Source organism: Oncorhynchus clarkii, chromosome 4, assembly GCF_045791955.1.
Source record: "Oncorhynchus clarkii lewisi isolate Uvic-CL-2024 chromosome 4, UVic_Ocla_1.0, whole genome shotgun sequence".
Classification (NCBI taxonomy): Eukaryota; Metazoa; Chordata; class Actinopteri; order Salmoniformes; family Salmonidae; genus Oncorhynchus; species Oncorhynchus clarkii.
Window position 1 is genome coordinate 34,273,822 of NC_092150.1, and position 24,959 is coordinate 34,298,780.

Here is a 24,959-nt window from a genome sequence, read left to right on the forward strand (position 1 = left end):
GTGGCAAGAAAGCCATTTCTTAAAGATATCCATAAAAAGTGTTGTTTAAAGTTTGCCACAAGCCACCTGGGAGACACACCAAACATGTGGAAGAAGGTGCTCTGGTCAGATGAAACCAAAATTGAACTTTTTGGCAACAATGCAAAACGTTATGTTTGGCGTAAAAGCAACACAGCTCATCACCCTGAACACACCATCTCCACTGTCAAACATGGTGGTGGCAGCATCATGGTTTGGGCCTGCTTTTCTTCAGCAGGGACAGGGAAGATGGTTAAAATTGATGGGAAGATGGATGGAGCCAAATACAGGACCATTCTGGAAGAGAACCTGATGGAGTCTGCAAAAGACCTGAGACTGGGACGGAGATTTGTCTTCCAACAAGACAATGATCCAAAACATAAAGCAAAATCTACAATGGAATGGTTCAAAAATAAACATATCCAGGTGTTAGAATGGCCAAGTCAAAGTCCAGACCTGAATCCAATCGAGAATCTGTGGAAAGAACTGAAAACTGCTGTTCACAAATGCTCTCCATCCAACCTCACTGAGCTTGAGCTGTTTTGCAAGGAGGAATGGGAAAAAATTTCAGTCTCTCGATGTGCAAAACTGATAGAGACATACCCCAAGCGACTTACAGCTGTAATCGCAGCAAAAGGTGGCGCTACAAAGTATTAACTTAAGGGGGCTGAATAATTTTGCAGGCCCAATTTTTCAGTTTTTGATTTGTTAAAGTCTGAAATATCCAAAAAATGTCGTTACATTTCATGATTGTGTCCCACTTGTTGTTGAGTCTTCACAAAAAAATACAGTTTTATATCTTTATGTTTGAAGCCTGAAATGTGGCAAAAGGTCGCAAAGTTCAAGGGGGCCGAATACTTTCGCAAGGCACTGTACCTCTTGATTGATGACTGTCCCAGTGGACTAATCCATTGCGGAGGCCGCGGGATGGCACATGAATATCAACAGTAGTACATTTACCGTTAATTCCCATTTGCAGAGTGCACAACCTAGGCTACACTTGTGAGAAACAAGTTTTGGTTTATTTCATTACATTTACGAGTTGTCAATTTTATTAATTGTGTTTGGTTTGGAGCGCTTCTTTCAATGTTGAGTTAGGACGCGCACCTTGTTTACGCATAGAAGTAGGCCTAGGCTACCTGTCCTGCGCGCTAATGTAGACTTATAAATGTGCCCTTTTGGAACTAACCACCACTAATGAGCTTCTCCAAGTAATCTTTTCTTCACCTCAAACAGCAAGTAAACAGTCTGTTTTTACATCCATTGAGAATGACTGTAGTTCCTCAATGTAGCCTATTTGAACAATCTTTCCTGCTAACTTCCTTTCCTATCAGTGTGAAAAGTGGAGAAAAAAAAGTAATCCTCTGATCCGGTGGAAACATCATAATAGGCCTACCTGATTACTTTTTATCCCTTGCGCAAATAGCCTAAAGCTGTGTCTGTCTGGAGCTCACTGGCCTGGGAAACTCTGAGGGCCCAGGATATACAATGTTGCAAGTTTGTTAGCACATTTTAGGCTGATACAATGTTTCAATTTACTTGCAGACAGGCCATGATATTTATTTGTATTAGTATATTTTCTACCTGCAGGCTGTTATGTTTTTATTTGTTGGCATTATGTAGGCAATTTTCTTTACATAGTTGGCAATATATATATATATTTTTTTGGTTAGGCTGTCCTGATCTCTGGTTCAGGTCATTTGTGTGTCTTAAGCTCAAGTAGCTTACATATAGTTGATGTTATTAAAATGTGGAAAAATACACTTAAATTGACAAGTAGATTGGTCGAAAGAACAGACAACTTTAAATTTGTCGGGAACAGCCCCTACTCTAATCATGGTTTTGAAATATTTTTGCTGTAGCTTTCTTTTTACACCCGCTTCATTTCTGTAGACACGGTAATCTGAGCTATCCGATTGGTCAGCGGTAGGCCCCGGAAGGCGGAGTTTGAAATGCTTCAAAATCGGAACACTTCCCCTACTCGCCGCTCAGGGCAGCAGATTGGGTGCACCTACCACCAACTACGAGGAAAAAAGGCTTCTTTTTTTTTTACAGAAATGTTTGGCGATAGACCAGTCGATTGCAATCGACCGGTTGGTGACCACTGGAGGAAAGGAATGCAGTACTGAGGCAGAAGGTTTGTAGTGAGGACGACTGACTACTACTCTGAACTGTGTGTGGTGAGCTTTCTGGCGCCCAGAGCTGCTGAGGCATCACCTAAGTGGGTGCCACACATTGTGAAGGAGCAGGTCCAGTAGCTACACAACTCAAGCTGGTTCCCAGAGTAGCCCTCTACATCAGTGTTTCCCAACCAGGCAGTCCCCAGTGGGTACGTGGTGGAAAATAAAATAAAAAATAATGTTTGCGCTGGGTATGGGCCAAATCGGAAGGAAGTGGTACTCGCTAAGCAAGCAGTGTTAAGTCGTTTACACAAACAGTTGGTGTGCGACAGGTGGTCGAGACTGTATATGTTATCAACGATGCAATGCCACAGTAGCTACAGTCCATTCATTATTCCTGATATAATTTATACAAAGACAGATGCTATAGCACAACGGCAGAGTTATGTCTTAAATGTAAAACCAACAGTGACTTAATGATTCATGCCTTCTGGGAATGCTATGAAGTCAAAGTTATGGGCGGAATTAGAAAGTTGGTAGACAGAAGTTTTACAATATAAATGTACTTTTTAATTTATCTTTAATCTTAAAAAAAAAAATCTTACGAAAAATAAATGCTAATTATTCCTGATAACGAACCTTGCGAATGTCAGACTCCATCCTGTAAAGCACATCGATTGCAATAATGTAAATTATTCCTGATAACTAGACCCATGTGAGAAGTCCTCGAACTTAAAGGGAAAAAATCAGCCCAAAACCACTAAATATGTGAACAATGTTTTTGTTTCATTTTGGCATTTAAAATAAGGTTGGTAGCAACATGGAAAATCTCTTGTGGAAATCTGTTGCAGCTCAAATTGACTACAAAATCTGCAATGCAATGCCCTCTATGGTTTGGCTGGCTGGCTAGCAAGCAAACATAGCTACACACAATAATACCAAGGACAAGATCAGCATGTAATGTAGCTAGTTAGTGCAGTTTGTTTAGGCGATTTTACAGCTGTCAATTTAGGAGTCTACAATCTCACCATGGTCAATTTGCGGATCGATGTGCTTGAAGACTGACATTCGCAATGGCAGATATACTTTTGAAGAGATGGGGAAATGTTGCCCATGCTATGTCAAAGGGTTGCACGGTACATTCTGGGTGATTCTGGTAAAAGAAATGCTCTCCATCAAGTGCCAAATACATCAGGTGTGAAAAGCTTACTTACATGTCCTTAACCAACCATTGCAGTTCACATAACAATAATGATGCTATATACAGGAGGGTACCAGTACCGAGTAAATGTGCAGGGGTACAGGTAGTCGAGGTAATTTGTACATGTAGGTAGGAGTAAAGTGACTGCATAGATAAACAGTGAGTAGTAGCAGTGTAAAAACAAAGGGTGGTGTCAATGTAAATAGTCCGGGTGGCCATTTGATTAATTGTTCAGCAGTCTTATGGCTTAGTGGTAGAATGTGTTAACTTCTTATGGCCGAAATCCTGTTAACGGGATCGATTTGACAACAGCTAGTGAAAGTACAGGGTGCCAAATTCAAACAGAAATCTCATAATTAAAATTTCTCAAACAAGTATTATACACCATTTAAAAAATAAACTTGTTAATCCCACCACAGTGTCCGATTTCAAAAAGGCTTTACGACGAAAGCATACCATGCGATTGTTAGGTTAGTGCCTAGTCACATTAAAAACAGCCATTTTTCCAGCCAAAGAGAGGAGTCACAAAAAGCAGAAGGAGAAAATGAATCACAAACCTTTGATCTTCATCAGATGGCACTCATAGGACTTCATATTACACAATATATGTATGTTTTGTTTGATAAAGTTCATATTTATATCCAAAAATCTCAGTTTAGATTGGCATGTAATGTTTTGCTTCCAGAATATCCGGTGATTTTGCAGAGAGCCACATCAATTTACAGAAATACTCATCCTAAATGTTGATAAATACAAGTGTTATGCATGGAATTAAAGATAGATATACTTCTCCTTAATGCAACCGCTGTGTCAGATTTCAAAAAAGCTTTACAGTGAAAGCACACCATGGAATAATTTGAGTACAGTGCTCACAGACCAAAACAAGCCATACAGATACCCGCCATGTTGTGGAGTCAACAGAAGTCAGAAATAGCATTATAAAGATTCACTTACCTTTGATCTTCATCGGAATGCACTCCCAGGAATCCCAATTCCACAATAAATGTTTGTTTTGTTCGATAAAGTCCATAATTTATGTCCAAATACCTCCTTTTTGTTTGCACGTTTAGTTCACAAATCCAAATTCACAAGGCACAGGCACTTAGTTCAGACAACAGTTCCATTACAGTTCGTAGAAATATGTCAAACGATGTATAGAATAAATCTTTAGGATGTTTTTTATCATAAATCTTCAATAATAATCCTACCGGACAATTTCTTTGTCTTTAGAAATGAAAAGTAACAGAGCTCGTGCTCACGGCCGCACGTGAGACTTAGCTCATGGCATTCTGCCAGACACCTGGTTCAAACGGCTCTTATTCGCTCCCACTTCACAGTAGAAGCCTGAAACTTGGTTCTAAAGACTGTTGACATCTAGTGGAAGCCTAAGGAAGTGCAATCGGACCAAATTTTACACTAAATTTGATAGGCAAAGACTTGAAAATCTATAAACCTTAGATTTCCCACTTCTTGCTTGGATTTTTTTTCTCAGGTTTTTGCCTGCCATATGAGTTCTGTTATACTCAGACATCATTCAAACCGCTTTAGAAACTTCAGTGTTTTCTATCCAAATCTACTACTAATATGCATATTTTAGCTTCTGTGCCTGAGTAGCAGGCAGTTTACTCTGGGCACCTTATTCATCCAAGCTACCCAATACTGCCCCCCAGCCATAAGAAGTTAAATAAAAAAATCTTCATCCAGTTCGAAGTGAGCAATCGCCTTTTAGTCATTTTTAATAACCTTTTATTTAACTAGGCAAGTCAGTTAAGAACACATTCTTATTTACAATGACAGCCTAGGAACAGTGGGTTAACTAACTGCCTTGTTCAGAGGGAGAACGACAGATTTGTACCTTGTCAGCTCGGGGATTCGATCTTGCAACCTTTCGGTTACTAGTCCAACGCTCTAACCTCTAGGCTACCTTCCGCTGTTGTGATGCCCAGAAGTTATTTTCGGTCATAAGAGACAGTAGTAGCAGCAACATTATGTACAAAATAAGTTAGGCAATTTTGTCATTGTTTTCCTCATTGTTTATTTTGTTTGAAGCTCATAAAACGGGATTCCCCCCTCTGGCACCATTATTTTGACATGAAGAAGTGAATGTGAGACTAGGGCGCATGAATTTCGTCAGCAAGAAGTATGACATTACAAATCTTTTCCGTGATGTGAGAATTTAACTTGCTATCTGTAGAATCGTATAGCTTTGGAATCGTGACATTACGTACTTTCGAGGAAAATAGGCACATTTGACACTGACTTTGAGAAGGGATTGCGTGAAGATTAGCTTAGCAACTGCGTGACGCAGCATGACAAGGTGAAAGCGATTGGTTGACAGTCTGCTGGGTGGGGTGTTAGAAGGGAGATATAGTTTCCTTGGATTCCTATAATATCTCTGACAGCGGCATCATGCAATGCACCCTGGACTAAGGAGGCAGGCAAATAGTAAAAATGTGCTAGACCCTCTGTTAAATTACAAATTTCTTGAGGTAGGAATATCACAAAAATATCAATGGCCCTTTTTGAGAGAAGACGTCCTCCCGAGTTATGACATCGGCCAATATTGAGATGTGAAATGTATGATGATTTCGCGATGTAAGTCTTATTCCTATTAACTTTCATTGTAGTGAGAGCGACTTTATGGCTGTGTTATGCATACCGGCTGGATTTCTGCCTGCTTGAACACCAACATCTAAGATAAACATGAAATGACCCTGGGAATCGGTAGGACATCACTCAGATACACAACAAGAAATTAACATTCAAAATGGGTGAACATTTCCTTTAACACAAAATGATAAGTCAGAGGTGAAGCATTGGCTATCAAAATGTGATTCAATTAACACATATCAGATCAACAACAAACACATGTTCTCTCTTGCTCTGATCTGCAGACACTGGACAACTCCAGGATGGCAACAGACACTGCATCCCAGCAGACTCCTGGCTCCAAGATCATGACCTTTCACCCTTCCATGGAGGAGTTTAAGGACTTCAGCCGTTACATCGCCTACATGGAGTCACAAGGAGCTCACCGAGCTGGAATGGCTAAGGTTAGTGTGTGTGTTTGTTTCTGAAGATAGAATGATGACTGCTTATGCATATTATGTTTCAAATGTTTATATCCCATTCTATAAAGAATACACTCTGCATAAATTAAGACAATGCTATGCTTTGTGTGTGTGTTGCAGGTTATTTCACCCAAAGACTGGAAGCCCAGACGTACTTATGATGACATAGATGACCTGGTGATCCCTGCTCCTATACAGCAAGTGGTGACTGGCCAGTCCGGTCTCTTCACACAGTACAACATCCAAAAGAAACCCATGACCGTCCGAGAGTTCCGCAAGACTGCCAACACAGATAAGTGAGCTTTCACACTGTTAAACACAGTATTAATTTTTAACATAGTTTTTTTTTTTAACACATGGTTGTAATATAGTACATTCACATTGTTAACAAAGTTCTACACATGGTACATGTTATAGGACACATGATACATTGTTATAGGCTACACATGGTTGTAATATTGGTTTTATTTCTCAAAACACTGTTGAAGCCATGGATCACAGGCAACAGCCACACTGAGCTAAAGGCTAGAGCGGGACACTAATCCGTAATCTTATAAGAAATCCCGGTGAACCATCAAACAGGCAAAACGTCAATACAGGACTGAGATTGAATCCTACTATACTGGCTCTGACGCTCGTTGGCTGTGACATGGCCTGCAAACTATTACGGACTACAAAGGAAAACCCAACTGCCAGCTGCCTAGTGACGTGAGTCTACCAGACGGGCTGAATGCATGCATGCATGCATGAGAGCACCAGCTGTTCCGGATGACTGTGTGATCACACTCTCTGTAGCCGATGTGAGCAAGACTTTTTAAACAGGTCAACATTCAAAAGACTGCGGGGCCAGAAGTGTACTCCAAGCATTCATGGACCAACTGGCAAGTGTCTTCACTGACATTTTCAACCTCTCCCTGACTGAGTCTGTAATACCTACATGTTTCAAGCAGACCAACATAGTCCCTGTGCCCAAGAAAGTTAAGGTAGCCTGCCTAAATGACGACTACCCCGTAGTACTCGCGTTGGTAGCCATGAGGTGCTTTGAAAGGCTGTTCATGGCTCACATCTACACCATCATCCCAGAAACCCTAGGCCCTCTACAATTCGCAGATGATGCAATCTCAATCCTACTCCACACTGCCTTTTCCCACCTGGACAAAGGAACGCCTACAGAAAGTATTCAGAACCTGGACCTTTTCTACATTTTGTTACATTAGTCTAATTCTAAAATTGATTCAATTAGTTTTTTTCCCCCCCTTAATCTACACAGGATTTTACATAGGATTTCAGACCCTTTACTCAGTACTTTGTTGAAGCACCTTTGTCAGTGATTACAGCATTAAGTCTTCTTGGGTATGACGATATTATGTTATTGACTGTACGTTTGTTTGTGTAAGTCTGTTTTGTCGCACTGCTTTGCTTTATCTTGGCCAGGTCAGTTGTAAATGAGAACTTGTTCTACTGGCCTACCTGGTTAAATAAAGATGAAATAAAAACAAGCTTGGCCCAACTATATTGGGAGTTTCTCCCAATCCTCAAGCTCGGTCAGGTTGGATGGGAAGCGCTGCTTCACAGCTATTTTGAGGTTTCTCCAGAGATGTTTGATTGGGTTCAAGTCCGGGGTCTGGCTGGGCCACTCGAGGACATTCAGAGACTTGTCCCGAAGATTCTCCTGCATTGCCTTGCAAACATCCCCACAGCATGATGCTGCCACCCATGCTTCAGCATAGGGATGGTGCCAGGTTTCCTCCAAATGTGGTGCTTGGCATTCATGCCAAAGAGTCTTGGTTTCATCAGACCAGAGAATCTTGTTTCTCATGTTCTCAGTAAAAGGCACTTACAGGAAACTCAGGAGTGGCTTCCGTCTGGCCACTCTACCATACAGGCCTGATTTGGTGGAGTACTTCAGAGACGGTTGTCCTTCTGGAAGGTTCTCCCATATCCACAGAAGAAGTCTGGAGCTCTGTCAGTGACCATCGGGTTCTTGGTCACATCCCTGACCATGGCCCTTCTCTCCAAATTGCTCAGTTTGGCTAGCAAGAGTCTTGGTGGTTCCAAATGTCTTCTGTTTAAGAATGATGGAGGCCACTGTGTTCTTGGAGACCTTCAATGCTGCAGACATTTGTTTTGGTACCTTCATTAGATTTGTGCGGACACAATCCTGTCTCGGAGCTCTACGGACAATTCCTTCGACCTAATGGCTTGGTTTTTGCTCCAACGTGCAATTGTGGGACAATATGTAGACTGGGGTGTGCCTTTCCAAATCATGTCCAATCAATTGGATTTACCACCGGTGGACTCCGATCAAATTGATCATCCATGAACTGTTTCTACAATGGAAACAGTATGTACCTGAGCTCAATTTCGAGTCGCATAGCAAAGGGTCTGAATACTTATGTAAATAAGGTATGTTTTTAGTTGTGTTTTGAGGACTTAATATTTTTTTTAACATAACGTGGAAAAGTCTAGGGGTATGAATACTTTCTGAATGCAGTGTATTTTTTATTTTATTTGTAAATGATAAATATTGATACATTACTAGCTCAAACACAATCTGCAAAGATTAGTTCATTGCATATCAGTTAATGGCTCAGCACTGCTACATAGTACATACACCAAAGTAGGCTTGGGCCATATCCAGATTTTCATATCGTCATACCGTCCTCCTCATCCCTGGATTTACGGTATTACCGGCATGGCCCACAAGGGGCGGCAAAGTTAGAGCATCCCATTGGGCCTCTACCAGAATGCTAACAAAATTAGCACAAACTAATAGTGACATTACATAGACAGTGTTTAGCTAAACGGTAACGAGCGAAAGCGAACATAACTAATTGCAAAGCCAGCTCAAAGTTATGCAAGCATAGTTAGTAGCTACTGAATGTAATTTTTGGTGAGTTCGGACATTTCCAAGCAAAAGTGAGCGAGGGGGAAAACTGTGCAAATCAACAAAGTTGTGATGGGGGGGGAATGGTAACTGTATGCATCTCTTCCAGAACTTTTTTTTAAACTTCTGGCAGAAATCCACTAGCTTATGGCAAACATTTAGCCATTGAATTTCATACAAGTGTAACTTCATCACCTCCTGTGCGTCGCACAACAGAGACTTGCCCATAGTTATAGAACGCTATGGACTCACCAGCTCCTGCTTTCTCCCGTTATGCTATTTACAAACCAACACGTGACTGGCTCAACTGCTCTGGGGAACTTCATAATGTGGCAGGTGAAATTAAGCACACAATCTGCTTTTTCTGAGAATATGGAAAACATATTCATGTCACTGAGGAAGAGAGAGTAATGTATAACATTTACTTTGTCAGGATTTGTTGTTAGCCATCAGGGATCTTTTGGGAGAAGAGACAGTCTGGTACCAGTCACCATGACAGCCGTGAGTTGGAGTGAGCACTTTGGTGCTGAGGTCAGGTCAAATGAAGTGAGGAAGAATGGGTATCACTAAAGTTCGTACTAGCAACAGATGCATTGGCTGTTCAGATGTGTAGGAGGAGACTCCGCATTGGAGAAAGGGTTAAATATCAGTGCTTTATGTGAATATGTCTTCTGTTCAGCTGTTCGATCCTTTGAGAAGAATAAACTTGGTTTGAGCTTTCATAGTGTCTTGAGTTCTTACTGATAATTAGAACCTAACATCTAAGTATGGCAGAAGTTGACTACAGGTATTAACTTAAAGTAGCTTTAAATATTAAAATGTATTGGAGAAATTTCCAAGAAATAGTGTTGACAATATTGAAAAACCAGCCTACCCCATTTTGATATAGTCCCAAGTTTACACCATAGACCTACAGTCACACACAAGCTCAGCAGATTTGAATTTCAAATGAAAAATTAATGTTTATGCAGCAAATGTTAGTGCATCGAACCAAATTGCATCGATTCGTTTTTTAATCAAACTGAGTCGCACCAAATCGTTCCTGTATTGGAGCCCATGGCATGTATCTAGATCAGTATCGAATCGTCTTGAAAAGGAAATATATACAGCCCTACTTGTTTAGTTATCTTCTGTTACTTTTGTTGTAGGTTCTGTAACCCCCGATATGTGGATTTTGATGAGCTGGAGAGAAAGTTTTGGAAGAACCTGACTTTTAACCCCCCTCTCTATGGAGCGGATGTCAACGGAACACTCTATGATCCAGTGAGTGATTCCATCTCATTCCATAACCATTCCATATTTCAATAGACCATTCACTGTCATTAAACAAGCTTTTACTTTACCAATGTATTCTCCAAACATCAGCCCTCCATTTGGCTCCATTTCGGATTTGAACCCACAGCCTTCTGTTTAAATGTCAATATCGTCACCCTTAAAGTTCCAAAGCAGCCGTTTTTATATCAATATCAAATCATTTCTGGGTAAAAATGAAGTATCTTGTGAATGTACAACCGTTTTCTTTTTGACCATTTTAATTGAGAACATAGCTTCTCAGCAAAGAGCAATTTCTCAAGCAAAAATTCTTCTAGGATTGTCTGGGAGTGGTCTGAGTGGGGAGAGAAACTGAAAACTGCTGTTATTGGTTTGGAACTCTTATTGGTCTATTAACAAATTTAACGCCAGGTGATGTCACCAGCAGGCCAACACTCCATCCCACCACAACAGGCTTACATTTCAGGCTGCCTTTTGAAACCGCTCTTATCATTTTCACAGTATTTTTCCAACCTCAACTGCACTGGGCCTTTAACAACATCGTCTCTGCTCTCTCTCTCTTAGGACGTGACAGAGTGGAACATTGGTCATCTGAACACTATCCTGGACACTGTGGAGAGGGAGAGTGGGATCAAGATCAAAGGGGTAAACACTCCTTACCTGTATTTTGGCATGTGGAAGAGTACCTTCGCCTGGCACACTGAAGACATGGATCTCTACAGCATCAACTACCTTCACTTTGGAGAGCCCAAGTCCTGGTAGAGTTTAGTTTTATTTATTTTGCATAGTTAGAAAAACAGAAGGTTCAGTGCAGTGAAGTTATACCAGTAGATATTTACTGTATGTCGATTTTACAGTTTACAAATTAAACGTGTGTGTGTGGGTTGTTATTATTATACGTAACACCCAACACTAGCGTCCTGTCCAGGAGGTGTATTTGTACATCGAGCTGCTTCATACTACCCTATGGGCCGCTCTGGCTAGGACAAAGCTTATTTTATTTACTTACCTAACACATAGCATCTTGACAACCACTGACATCGTTGCTCTTATCTCTCTACAGGTATGTTGTTCCCCCTGAACATGGGAAGAGATTGGAGCGTCTCGCTAAAGGTACTTGAAAATAATTTTCCTTATTGTGTATCTATGTCCAGAGTAGTCAGCAGAATTCTTAACATAATTGACTTCTTCTCATGCAGGGTTTTTCCCTGGGAGTGCTCAGAGCTGTGAAGCTTTCCTGCGGCACAAGATGACTCTAATCTCACCCTCCATCCTGAAGAAATACGGCATACCATTTGAGAAGGTGACCTCTCTTTCAATGGCATAATACAATCAGCTTTACTGACCAAAAACTTTCTGGCTATACTGTAAGCTACATACATAAGTATTCACCCCCTGAGTTAATACTTTGTAGAAGCACCTTTGGCGGCGATTACAGCTTTGAGTCGTCTTCGGTATGCCTGTATCAGCTTTGCACATCTGTGTTAAGTCATCACTCTAGAAATGTTTTCTACCCTTCACCAGATATATGCATCATCACAATTTTATCTCTGAGATGTACGGACAGTTCTTTGGACTTTGCACTGTCGACTGTGGGACCTTAAATAGACAAGTGTGTTTCTTTCAAAATCATGTCCAAAAAATTGAATTGTCCACAGGTGTACTCCAATCAAACTGTAGAAACATCTCATGAATGATCAAAGGAAATTGGATGCACCTGATCGCAATTTGTAGTGTCATAGCAAAGGGGTGTGAATACTTAAGTAAATTAGATTTTCTGTATTTAGTTTTCAATAAATGTGCAAAAATGTCTAAACATGTTTTCACTTTGTCATATGGGGTAGATGGGTGTGATGTTTTATTTAATCCATTTTGAATTCGGGTTGTAACAACGCGGCATAAGTTAAAGGGTATGAATGCTTTATGAAAGCACTATGTAGGCAAAAAGTGTAATTGAGCAAGCAATATCAAGATAGAAGAATTGAATGAAGTCAAAAGAAAACATATAGCTTATTAAAGAAACTATGTGTAGAGTAGGCCTATTTCCACAGCCTATTATTAGCAATGTAGGCTACAGCCTACCTACAATGTATAGAAGCCTAGGCATAATAAGAGAGCATTTATTAAAATGCGAATCATTGAATATTCATACAATTCTGGGGACAGCAGAGTTGGGTGCTCTGCAGTTGAGGCTCCTTGACTGTCACTTGCGTGTGGGCACAATTTTTCTTGCCACGGCTCGAACATAGCGTAATAGGCAACTTTAAAAAGGTTTGGCTCTAAAATACCTTTGTCATGATTCTGCTGGTCCTTCCTGACGCAAGCAAGCGAGCTCGCGCTAGCGGTCCTTGTTGGGGGAGTTGGCCAATAGGGGCCGATACCATCGTATCACTGTTTGTCTGCACTTAATCACTATAGGACAAAGATTGACATCACCCAACCCTAGTGTCCACCTCTTTAGATCAGTGGTCTGACTTATGTGTGTCTGTGTGTTTAGATCACCCAGGAGGCAGGCCAGTTCATAGTGACCTTCCCTTTTGGCTACCATGCTGGTTTCAACCACGGCTTCAACTGTGCAGAGTCCACCAACTTTGCCACACAGCGATGGATTGATTATGGCAAAATAGCCACACTGGTATGTACAGATGAATTAATATGTACAAATGAATTAACACATTGAATGTGTGATTCCAGGTCATATGGTTGTGTGTGTGAATGGTGTTTTGTCGTGTGGTTGGTAAAAGCATGGCACTAGCAAAGGCAAGGTTATGGATTTAACATCTCCTGGGTACGTGGGACGGTAGCGTCCCACCTGTCAACAGCCAGTGAAACTGCAGGGCGCCAAATTCAAAACAACAGAAATCCTATAATTAAAATTCCTCAAACATGCATGTATTTTACACCATTTTAAAGATACACTTGTTGTAAATCCAGCCACAGTGTCCGATTTCAAAAAGGCTTTACGACGAAAGCACACCAAACGATTATGGTAGGTCAGAGCCAAATCACAGAAATACACAGCCAAAGAGAGTCACAAAAAGTAGAAATATAGATCAAATTAATCACTAACCTTTGATGTTTTTCATAAGATGACATTCATAGGACTTCATGTTACACAATACATGGATGTTTTGTTCGGTAAAGTTCATATTTATATCCAAAAATCTGAGTTTACATTGGCGCGTTATGTTCAGTAGTTCAAAAACATCCGGTGATTTTGCAGAGAGCCACATCAATTTACAGAAATACTAAATATTGATAAACGATACAAGTGTTATTCACAGAATTAAAGATATACTTCTCCTTAATGTCAGATTTCAAAAAAATGTTACGGAAAAAGCAAACCATGCAATAATCTGAGTACGGCGCTCAAATGACAAATTAAGCCAAATTTCTTTTTTTTGTATATTTTTGTGTGAATTTTACCCCTTTCTCCCCAATTTCGTGGTATCCAATTGTTTAGTAGCTACTATCTTGTCTCATCGCTACAACTCCCGTACGGGCTCGGGAGAGACGAAGGTTGAAAGTCATGCATCCTCCGATACACAACCCAACCAAGCCGCACTGCTTCTTAACACAGCGCCATCCAACCCGGAAGCCAGCCGCACCAATGTGTCGGAGGAAACACCGTGCACCTGGCAACCTTGGTTAGCGCGCACTGCGCCTGGCCCGCAGGAGTCGCTGGTGCACGATGAGACAAGGATTTCCCTACCTGCCAAACCCTCCCTAACCCGGACGACGCTGCAGTACAGCACCCTTAACCACTGAACCACCCGGGAGGCCCAAATTAAGCCAAATTGATATCAAATTGATTTATATAGCCCTTCGTACATCAGCTGATATCTCAAAGTGCTGTACAGAAACCCAGCCTAAAACCCCAAACAGCAAGCACGGTGGCTAGGGAAAAACTCCCTAAAAAGGCCAAAACCTAGGAAGAAACCTAGAGGGGAACCAGGCTAAGAGGCGTGTCCAGTCCTCTTGTGGCTGTGCCGGGTGGAGATTATAACAGAACATGGCCAAGATGTTCAAATGTTCATAAATGACCAGCATGGTCAAATAATAATAATCACAGTAGTTGTCGAGGGTGCAGCAAGTCAGCACCTCAGGTGTAAATGTCAGTTGGCTTTTCATAGCCGATCATTAAAAGTATCTCTACCACTCCTGCTGTCTCTAAAGAGTTGAAAACAGCAGGTCCGGTGAACAGGTTAGGATTTCATAGTCGCAGGCAGAACGGTTGAAACTGGAGCAGCAGCACGGCCAGGTGGACTGGGGACAGCAAGGAGTCATCATGCCAGGTAGTCCTGAGGCATGGTCCTAGGGCTCAGGTCCTCCGAGAGAGAGAGAGAGAGAGAATTAGAGAGAGCATACTTAAATTCACACAGGACACCGGATAAGACAGGAGAAGTACTCCAGATATAACAAACTGACCCTAGCCCCCCGACACAAACTACTGCAGCATAAATACTGGAGGCTAAGACAGGAGGGGTCAGGAGACACTGTTGCCCCATCCGATGATACCCCCAGACGGGGCCAAACAGGAAGGATATAACCCCACCCACTTTGCCAAAGCACAGCTCCCACACCACTAGAGGGATATCTTCAACCACCAACTTACCATCCTGAGACAAGGCAGAGTATAGCCCACAAAGATCTTCGCCACGGCACATCCCAAGGGGGGGGGCGCCAACCCAGACAGGAAGATCACATCAGTGACTCAACCCACTCAAGTGACGCACCCCTCCTAGGGACGGCATGGAAGAGCACCAGTAAGCCAGTGACTCAGCCCCTGTAATAGAGGCAGAGAATCTCAGTGGAAAGAGGGGAACCGGCCAGGCAGAGACCGCATCCGCCATGTTGGAGTCGACATTAGTCAGAAATAGTTATAAATATTCACTTACCTTTGATCTTCATCAGAATGCACTCCCAGGAATCCCAGTTCCACAATAAATGTTTGTTTTGTTCGATAATGTTCATTTATGTCCAAATATCTACTTTTATTCGCTTTTTTAGCAAAAAGTTCCGTTACAGTCCGTAGAAACATGTCAAACAGTGTATAGAATCAATCTTTAGGATGATTTTAACATAAATATTCAATAATGTTCCAACCGGAGAATTCCTTTGTCTTCAGAAATGCAATGGAACGCAGGTCGCTTTCACGTGAACGCTCGTGGCTGCTGGCAGACCTCTGACTCATTCCCCTCTCATTCGGCCCCACTTCACAGTAGAAGCATCAAACAAGTTTCTAAAGACTGTTGACATCTAGTGGAAGCCTTAGGAAGTGCAACATGACCCCATCGACACTGTATTCGATTGGGCAAGGGTCAAAACTACACACCTCAGATTTCCCGCTTCCTGGTTGGATTTTTTTCTCAGGTTTTTGCCTGCCATATGAGGTCTATTATACTCACATCATTCAAACATTTTTAGAAACTTCAGTGTTTTCCATCGAAATCTACTAATTATATGCATATTCTACCGTTTATGGCAGAGTAGCAGGCAGTTTAATTTGGGCAATCTTTTCATCTAAAAATTCCCAATGCTGCCCCCTACCCTAGAGAAGTTAACTCCAGCAAGTATCACATAAAAAAAAAAAAAAATCCATGCACTCACTCACTTACTGTAAGTTGCCTTGGCTAAGAGTCTAGTAAGTGGCATTTATTGTATTATATTCTCATGACCAATCCCTGTCCTATCTCTCCCAGTGCTCGTGCCGTAAAGACATGGTGAAGATCTCCATGGATGTGTTTGTGAGGAAGTTCCAACCAGATCGCTACAAGGCATGGAAGGCAGGGAAAGACAACATTCCTATTGACCACTCCAAGCCCACGCCAGAGGCTGCTGAGTTCCTGACGGGAGAGAAGACAGGGGAGCCTGGGAAGGAGGGTCCAAGCCCCAGCGAGGCCCCTGACCAGGAGGAGGACACCCCAGGCACCACTGCACAGGAGGAGACGAGGTCTGTACTTTACTGTTCTCACTTACCCTGTCATGTTTGTCATTTCCAGCTGGTATAGCTTAAACCCCTAGAGTTGATATCCGCGCCCAATGAAAGTACAATTGGCATTAAATGAAATCCCCAGTTTGTGGGGGAAATGGTGTGTCCCATAACTTGCTAGGGAGTAAAGATGTTAGGGACAATATAGAATGATTCACAATAATTGTAAAAAAAAAAAAATATTTGCTTGCCAAAATGTAAATGTCAGCAATCCTTTGCATGAACTACCTAATTTATTACAAATATTAACTGTTAATTATGGAAATTAAGGTGAAGGATTTTTTAATATCATTTTTTAATAGTTATATTATACAAATTGAGGTGAGTGCGATGGAAATGCTTTTGACGGCTGATCTGCTTCTGTTCTGTGGGTGGCACTGTGTGCTCTTTTCGAAGGATTGGTCCTGGTCTCTTGGGGGCCATGGTATCTGGAGGGGTGGGTGTGCCAGTCACTGGGATTGACAACCCAACTCGGGATGGGGAGGGGTTTTAGCTGGTGGAATAGTGGGGACCAATTAGAGGTTTACTTAGTAGCAATGCACAATCATGGTATGGACACTCAATCACTATGGTACTTTTTAATGATGAATATATATATATGAATATATATATATATATATATATATATATATATAGATAGATAGATAGATAGATAGATAGATAGATAGATAGATAGATAGATAGATAGATAGATAGATAGATAGATAGATAGATAGATAGATAGATAGATAGATAGATAGATAGATAGATAGATATCTATATATATATATATATATATCTATATATATATATATATAGATATCTATATATATATATATATCTATATATATATATATATAGATATCTATATATATATATATATATATATATCTATATCTCTATATATAGATATAGAGATATAGATAGATCTATAGATCTATAGATATATCTATATATATCTAGATATATCTATAGATCTATAGATATATCTATATCTATATATATATATATCTATATCTATATATAAATATATCTATATTTATATAAATATATATTTATATAAATATATATTTATATAAATATATATTTATAAATATATATATATGATAAATAGATATATGATAAATAGATTTGAAACTTGTATTTCATTGTGGTGAAATAAGTATTAGCCAGTTATAATTGTAATGGCTTAGCACATAATAAGAAAAGACGATCAGCATTTACCTGGCTAAAAGAGAAGGAATATAATTTCTATTGTTTACAGGAAACTCATTCAACAATTTTAGGTGAAGTTGTGAGGAAAAAGGACTGGGGGGGTGAATTATTATTATTTTTTTCCCATGGGCAAAGAAATTCAAAAGGTGTGAATATTAAGTCATTTTGATCCAAATGTACAAATTGTCCAAACAGATAAAGGTCGATGGAAGATTTAAAATGTTATTGGACCTTAAACCGATATGGCCTATTAACCTATACGGTCCAAATAAGGATGACCCACGCTTCTTTGAAAATATAGTATTACTATATACAAGTATTACTTTTTTCCCTTAAAGGTAGGGGTCAAAATTATTGGCACCTAAAGATCCTTATAAATAAAGTAGTCAAAAGTTTAGTATTTGGTCCCATATTCCTAGCACGCAATGACTATATCAAGCTTGTGATCCTACACACTTGTTGGATGCATTGGCAGTTTGATTCGGTTGTTTTGATCATTTTGTTCCCAGTAGAAATTAATGGTAAATAATGCATTGTCATTTTGGAGTCACTTTTAATGTAAAAAATGATTACGAATAATCCTGAATGATTTGTGAATAATGATGAGTGAGAAAGTTAGATGGTCAAAGATAACACATGTTAACAGGGTGGGAATAATTTTTTGGTCCACCAGCCACTGTGGGAGGTAGATAAAAACAATTTTTTATTTTTTTTATTTTTAAGTACCAGCCACTCAGATTTTTTTTATCAAGTTTTTTTTTTTCCTCCATGATTACACCCAAAAATCAAACAGATGAGCATGCTTTCTATTGTTTCACAAATGTATTACTAATAAGTAAAGGGTTATGTCGCTTAATTTTATTTTTGTGAACTGCGTCTGTTAAGACAATTTACACTGAACAAAAATATGAACTCATCATGTGAGAAAAGATCCCAGAAATGTTCCATACAAAGTTAATTTCTGTCAAATTGAATGCACAAATTTGTTTACATCCCTGTCAGTGAGCATTTTGCCTTTGCCAAGATAATCCTTCCTGGCATATCAAGAAGCTGATTAAACATTATGATCATTACACAGGTGCACCTTGTGCTGGGGACAAAAGGCCATTAAGATTGTGCAGCTTTGTCACACAATGCCACATGCAATTGGAATGCACACCACAGCATTGAATACTCATTTTGTTACCATAAGCCGCCTCCAGCGTTGTTTTCAAGAATTTAGCAGAACATCCAACCAGCCTCACAACCGCAGACCACGTGTAACAAAGCCAGCCCAGTACCTCCTCATCCGGCTTCTTCAAGTGCGGGATCGTCTGAGACCAGACACTTGGACAGCTGATGAAACTGAGGAGTATTTCTGTCTGTAAGAAAGCCCTTTTATGGGGAAAAACTCATTCTGATTGGCTGGGCCTGGCACCACAGTGGGTGGGCCTGGCTCCCAAGATTAGGGCCTAATTAATTTATTTCAATTGACTGATTTCCTTATTAATTGTAACTTAGTAAAATTGTTGCATGTTGCTTTTATATTTTTGTTTGGTATAGATCCAATAATACAAACATGAACATCAAGAAAGTTCCTTCCCTGCCACAATGCTGAGTGATACGGACTATTTATTATTATAGTTCAGGGCTCTACGCTAACATTTTTTACAAGGAGTACATGATGAGCTTCTAAGTAGAAATGTAGAAGCACACAAATTTAGGAGAGACAGTGACTAAAAGTTAAGGAATACAGTTTTTGGAGAGTGTGCTTGATTGACCATGGAGCAATCGTTAGATGAGACAGCGGTTCAGCTGGCCCGGGACGGGCCGTTTCAGTGGTAACTCGGGCACTTAGCAGCAGAATGTTGCAGCAAACTCAAATTAACATTGAAAACCAAAATAGGATGTGAACAAAATATTTAAATGGCCAAGAAACACGAGGACAAAGTCATACTTAAGTTGCCTTGTCAATTCGACAGGTGGGCTTTGGATAATAAATAAAACTGTTGCCAAATAGTGTGTGGCCAATGTGGCAGGTAAAATATACATTCTTACCCACCAATTACAAAATCTACCCTCATTTGGCCAGTGTTAATCACCAACGCTCCATGCTAACCTCCCCTGTTATTGGTACTAGTGAGAGGTTAGCATGTGTTGGGGGTATGACCTTTGGCCCTCTAACTTTTTCTGTCATTATTTACAAGTCATTTAGGATTATCTGTGATCAGGGTAACATCCACATTAATGTAGAAGTGAGCCAGATGTCTCGCCGGATGTATATACAGTGCCTTTGGAAAAGATTCCGATGCCTTGACTTTCTACATTTTGTTACGTTGCAGCCTGATTTTAAACTAGATTAAATAAAACAATCTACACACAATACCCCATTATGACAAAGCTAAAGGTTTTTTTAAAAATAAAAACGGCAATGCCTTATTTACGTAAGTATTCTTACTCTTCGCAATGAGACTCGATTGAGCTCAGATGCATCCTGTTTCCATTGATCATCCTTGATGTTTCTACAACAAGAGTACACGTGTGGTAAAGTCCATTGATTGGACATGATTTGTAAAGACACAGACCTGTCTATAAAGGTCCCACAGTGGACAGTGCATGTCAGAGCGAAAACTAAGCATGAGGTCGAAAGGAATTGTCCGTAGCGCTCCGAGACAGGATTGTATCGTGGCACAAGATTCTCTGTTCTGATGAAACCAAGATTGAATTCTTTGGCCTTAATGCCAAGTGTCATGTCTGGAGGAAACCTGGCACCATCCCTACGGTGAAGCATGGTGGTGGCAGCATCATGCTATGGTAATGTTTTTCAGTGGCAGAGACTGGGAGACTAGTCAGGCTTGAGGAAAAGATGAACGGAGCAAAGTACAGTGCCTTGCAAAAGTATTCATCCCCCTTGCTGTTTTTACTATTTTGTTGCATTACAACCTGTAATTTAACTGGATTTTTATTTGGATGTCATGTAATGGACATAAATTAAATTGTCCAAATTGGTGAAATGAAAAAAATAACTTGTAATAAAAAACAGAAAGTGGTGTGTGCATATCAATCAAATTTATTTATAAAGCCCTTCTTACATAAGCTGATGTCACAAAGTGCTGTACAGAAACCCAGCTTAAAACAGAAAGCAATGCAGGTGTAGAAGCACGGTGGCAAGGAAAAACTCCCTAGAAAGGCCAGGACCTAGGAAGAAAACCTAGAGAGGAACAAGGCTATGAGGGGTGGCCTCTTCTGGCTGTGCCGGGTGGAGATTTGAACATCTTGGCCATGTTCTGTTATAATGCTCATAGATGACCGGCAGGGTCAAATAATAGTAATCACAGTGGTTGTAGAGGGTGCAACAGGTCAGCACCTCAGGAGTAAATGTCAGTTGGCTTTTCATAGCTGATCATTCAGAGTCTATTGCTCCTGCTGTCTCTAGAGAGTTGAAAACAGCAGGTCTGGGACAGGTAGCACGTCCGGTGAACAGGGTGAACATGATTCCATAGCCTCAGGCAGAACAGTTGAAACTGGAGCAGCAGCACGGCCAGGTGGACTGGGGAAACGAGTCGTCAGGCCAGGTAGGCCTGAGGCATGGTCCTACAGCTCAGGTCCGCCTCTGAGAGGGAGTGTACTTAAATTCACACAGGACACTGGATAAGACAGCAGAAATACGGCAGCTATAACAGACTGACCCTAGCCCGCCGGCACGTAAATTTCTGCAGCATAAATGCTGGAGGCTGAGACATGAGGGGTCGGGAGACACTGTGACCCCGCCCGACGATACCCCCGGACAGGGCCAAACAGGCAGCATATAACCCCACCCATTTTTCCAAAGCACAGCCCCCACACCACTAGAGGGATATCTTCAACCACCAACTTACTGTCCTGAGACGAGGCCGACAAAGGTTGAGACTGAGTCTGCGTCTCTCATGGGTAGGCAGACCATTCCATAAAAATGTAGCTCTATAGGAGAAAGCCCTGCCTCCAGCTGTTTGCTTAGAAATTCTAAGGACGGTAAGGAGGCCTGCGTCTTGTGACTGTAGCATACGTGTAGGTATGTACGGCAGGACCAAATCGTAAAGATGGGTAAGAGCAAGCCCATGTAATGCTTTGTAGGTTAGCAGTAAAACCAGCCCTTGCCTTATCAGGAAGCCAGTGTAGAGAGGCTAGCACTGGAGTAATATGATAAAATTGTTTGGTTCTAGTCAAGATTCTAGCAGCTGTGTTTAGCACTAACTGAAGTTTGTTTAGTTGTTTTCATCCAGGTTGCCGGAAAGTAGAGCATTGCATTAGTCTAACCTAGAAGTGACAAAAGCAGGGATGAATTTTTCTGCATTATTTTTGGACAAAGTTTCAGATTTTTGCAATGTTACGTAGATGGAAAAAACCTGTCCTTGAAACAGTCTTTATATGTTTGTTAAAAAAAGAGATCCAGAGTCCAGAGTAATACCGAGGTCCTTCAGTTTTATTTGAGATGACAGTACAACCATCAAGATTAATTGTCAGATTCAACAGAAGATCTTTGTTTCTTGGGACCTATAACAAGCATCTCTGTTTTGTTCTGAGTTTAAAAGTAGAACATTTGCAGCCATCCACTTCCTTATGTCTGAAACACAGGCTTCCAAGGATGATTAGTTTTAAGTCTAATACTGCGGGTAATGGAGTCGCCAATGACTAGTGTTTTCAATTTGTCAGAGCTAATGGTGGGAGGCTTCAGCGTCTCAGACCTCATAATGGGAGGAGTAGAGACCAGAGAAGGCTCGGCCTCTGACTCCGACTCGCTGCTTAATGAGGAGAACCGGTTGAAGGTTTCTTTCGGCTGCATGAGTGACACCGGTTGAGCAATCCTACAGCATTTCCTTCCAGAAGCCATGAGAAAGTTGTCTGGCTGCGGGGACTGTGCGAGGGGATTTATACTACTATCTGTACTTACTGGTGGCACAGACACTTTCATTCTTTCCTACACTTAAATTACCCTTGCCTAACGATTGAGCCTGAAGCTAGGCTAGCAGCACAGCTATCCTCGCTGTAAGGCGATCGTTCTCCTGTATATTATGAGTACAGCGACTGCAATTAGAAGGCATCATGTTAATGTTTTTACTTATCTTCGGCCGGTGGAGGTCCTGACGAAGCACGTCCAGATAAAGTGTCCAGAGTGAAAAAGTCGAGCGAGGTGGGGAAAACTAAAAATATAAATGGTAATTAAAAAGTAAAAACTGGGAAGTTGGCAGGTAGCAAAGTAAGGTTAGAAACAAAACGCACAGCAGCACAAAAACAAGTCTAAATATCTATTCACCCCCTTTGCTATGAAGCCTCTAAATAAGATATGGTGCAACCAATTACCTCCAGAAGTTACATAATTAGTTAGATTGCACACAGGTTGACTTTATTTAAGTGTCACATGATGTCAGTATAGTACACTGCTCAAAAAAAAAGGGAACTTAAACAACACAATGTAACTCAAAATCAATCACACTTCTGTGAAATCAAACTGTCCACTTAGGAAGCAACACTGATTGACAATACATTTAACATGCTGTTGTGCAAATGGAATAGACAACAGGTGGAAATTATAGTCAATTAGCAAGACACCCCCAATAAAGGAGTGGTTCTGCAGGTGGTGACCACAAACCACTTCTCAGTTCCTATGCTTCCTGGCTGATGTTTTGGTCACTTGAATGCTGGCGGTGCTTTCACTCTAGTGGTAGAATGAGACGGAGTCTACAACCCACACAAGTGGCTCAGGTAGTGCGGCACATCAATGCGAGCTGTGGCAAGAAGGCTTGCTGTGTCTGTCAGCGTAGTGCCCAGAGCATGGAGGCGCTACCAGGAGACAGGCCAGTACATCAGGAGACGTGGAGGAGGCCGTAGGAGGGCAACAACCCAGCAGCAGGACCGCTACCTCCTCCTTTGTGCAAGGAGGAGCAGGAGGAGCACTGCCAGAGCCCTGCAAAATGACCTCCACCAGGCCACAAATGTGCATGTGTCTGCTCAAACGGTCAGAAACAGACTCCGTGAGGGTGGTATGAGGGCCCGACGTCCACAGGTGGGGGTTGTGCTTACAGCCCAACACTGTGCAGGACGTTTGGCATTTGCCAGAGAACACCAAGATTGGCAAATTCGACACTGGCGCCCTGTGCTCTTCAGAGATGAAAGCAGGTTCACACTGAGCACATGTGACAGACGTGACAGAGTCTGGAGACACCGTGGAGAACATTCTGCTGCCTGCAACATCCTCCAGCATGACCGGTTTGGCGGTGGGTCAGTCATGGTGTGGGGTGGCATTTCTTTGGGGGGGCCGCACAGCCCTCCATGTGCTCGCCAGAGGTAGCCTGACTGGCATTAGGTACCGAGATGAGATCCTCAGACCCCTTGTGAGACCATATGCTTGTGCGGTTGGCCCTGGGTTCCTCCTAATGCAAGACAATGCTAGACCTCATGTGGCTGGAGTGTGTCAGCAGTTCCTGCAAGAGGAAGGCATTGATGCTGTGGACTGGCCCGCCCATTCCCCAGACCTGAATCCAATTGAGCACATCTGGGACATCATGTCTCGCTCCACCCACCAACGCCACGTTGCACCACAGACTGTCCAGGAGTTGGTGGATGCTTTAGTCCAGGTCTGGGAGGAGATCCCTCAGGAGACCATCCGCCACCTCATCAGGAGCATGCCCAGGCGTTGTAGGGAGGTCATACAGGCACGTGGAGGCCACAAACACTACTGAGCCTCATTTTGACTTGTTTTAAGGACATTACATCAAAGTTGGATCAGCCTGTAGTGTGGTTTTCCACTTTAATTTTGAGTGTGACTCCAAATCCAGACCTCCATGGGTTGATAAATTTGATTTCCATTGATAATTTTTGTGTGATTTTGTTGTCAGCACATTCAACTATGTAAAGAAAAAAGTATTTAATAAGAATATTTCATTCATTCAGATCTAGGATGTGTTATTTTAGTGATCCCTTTATTTTTTTGAGCAGTGTGTATATATACACCTGTTCTGAATGGCCCCAGAGTCTGCAACACCACTAAGCAAGGGGCATGACTAATCAAGCGGCACCATGAAGACCAGGGAGCTCTCCAAACAGGTCAAGAACAAAGTTGTGGAGAAGTACAGATCAGGGTTGGGTTCTAAAAAAATATCAGAAACTTTGAACATCCCTCGGAGCACCATTAAATCTATTATTACAAAATTGAAAGAATATGGCACCACAACAAACCTGCCAAGAA

General features: G+C 41.4%; 1 protein-coding gene across 4 annotated transcripts in view; it reads left to right on the forward strand.

The window, feature by feature from the left end:
* Positions 1 to 24,959, forward strand: part of LOC139406746 (lysine-specific demethylase 4A-like) — a 54,118-nt gene that overhangs the window by 2,744 nt on the left and 26,415 nt on the right. For 3 of the 4 annotated variants that reach the window (XM_071149732.1, XM_071149735.1, XM_071149733.1), the window contains exons 2-10: positions 2,074 to 2,155; positions 6,234 to 6,392; positions 6,531 to 6,706; positions 10,446 to 10,560; positions 11,134 to 11,327; positions 11,633 to 11,682; positions 11,769 to 11,872; positions 13,067 to 13,204; positions 16,272 to 16,522. In XM_071149732.1, coding sequence (XP_071005833.1) covers positions 6,252 to 6,392; positions 6,531 to 6,706; positions 10,446 to 10,560; positions 11,134 to 11,327; positions 11,633 to 11,682; positions 11,769 to 11,872; positions 13,067 to 13,204; positions 16,272 to 16,522 — 1,169 coding nt within the window. In that variant the 5' untranslated portion in view covers positions 2,074 to 2,155; positions 6,234 to 6,251. Of the gene's footprint in view, positions 1 to 2,073; positions 2,156 to 5,966; positions 6,064 to 6,233; positions 6,393 to 6,530; positions 6,707 to 10,445; positions 10,561 to 11,133; positions 11,328 to 11,632; positions 11,683 to 11,768; positions 11,873 to 13,066; positions 13,205 to 16,271; positions 16,523 to 24,959 lie in introns of those variants that run through there. The other variant, XM_071149734.1, reaches the window with a different exon arrangement.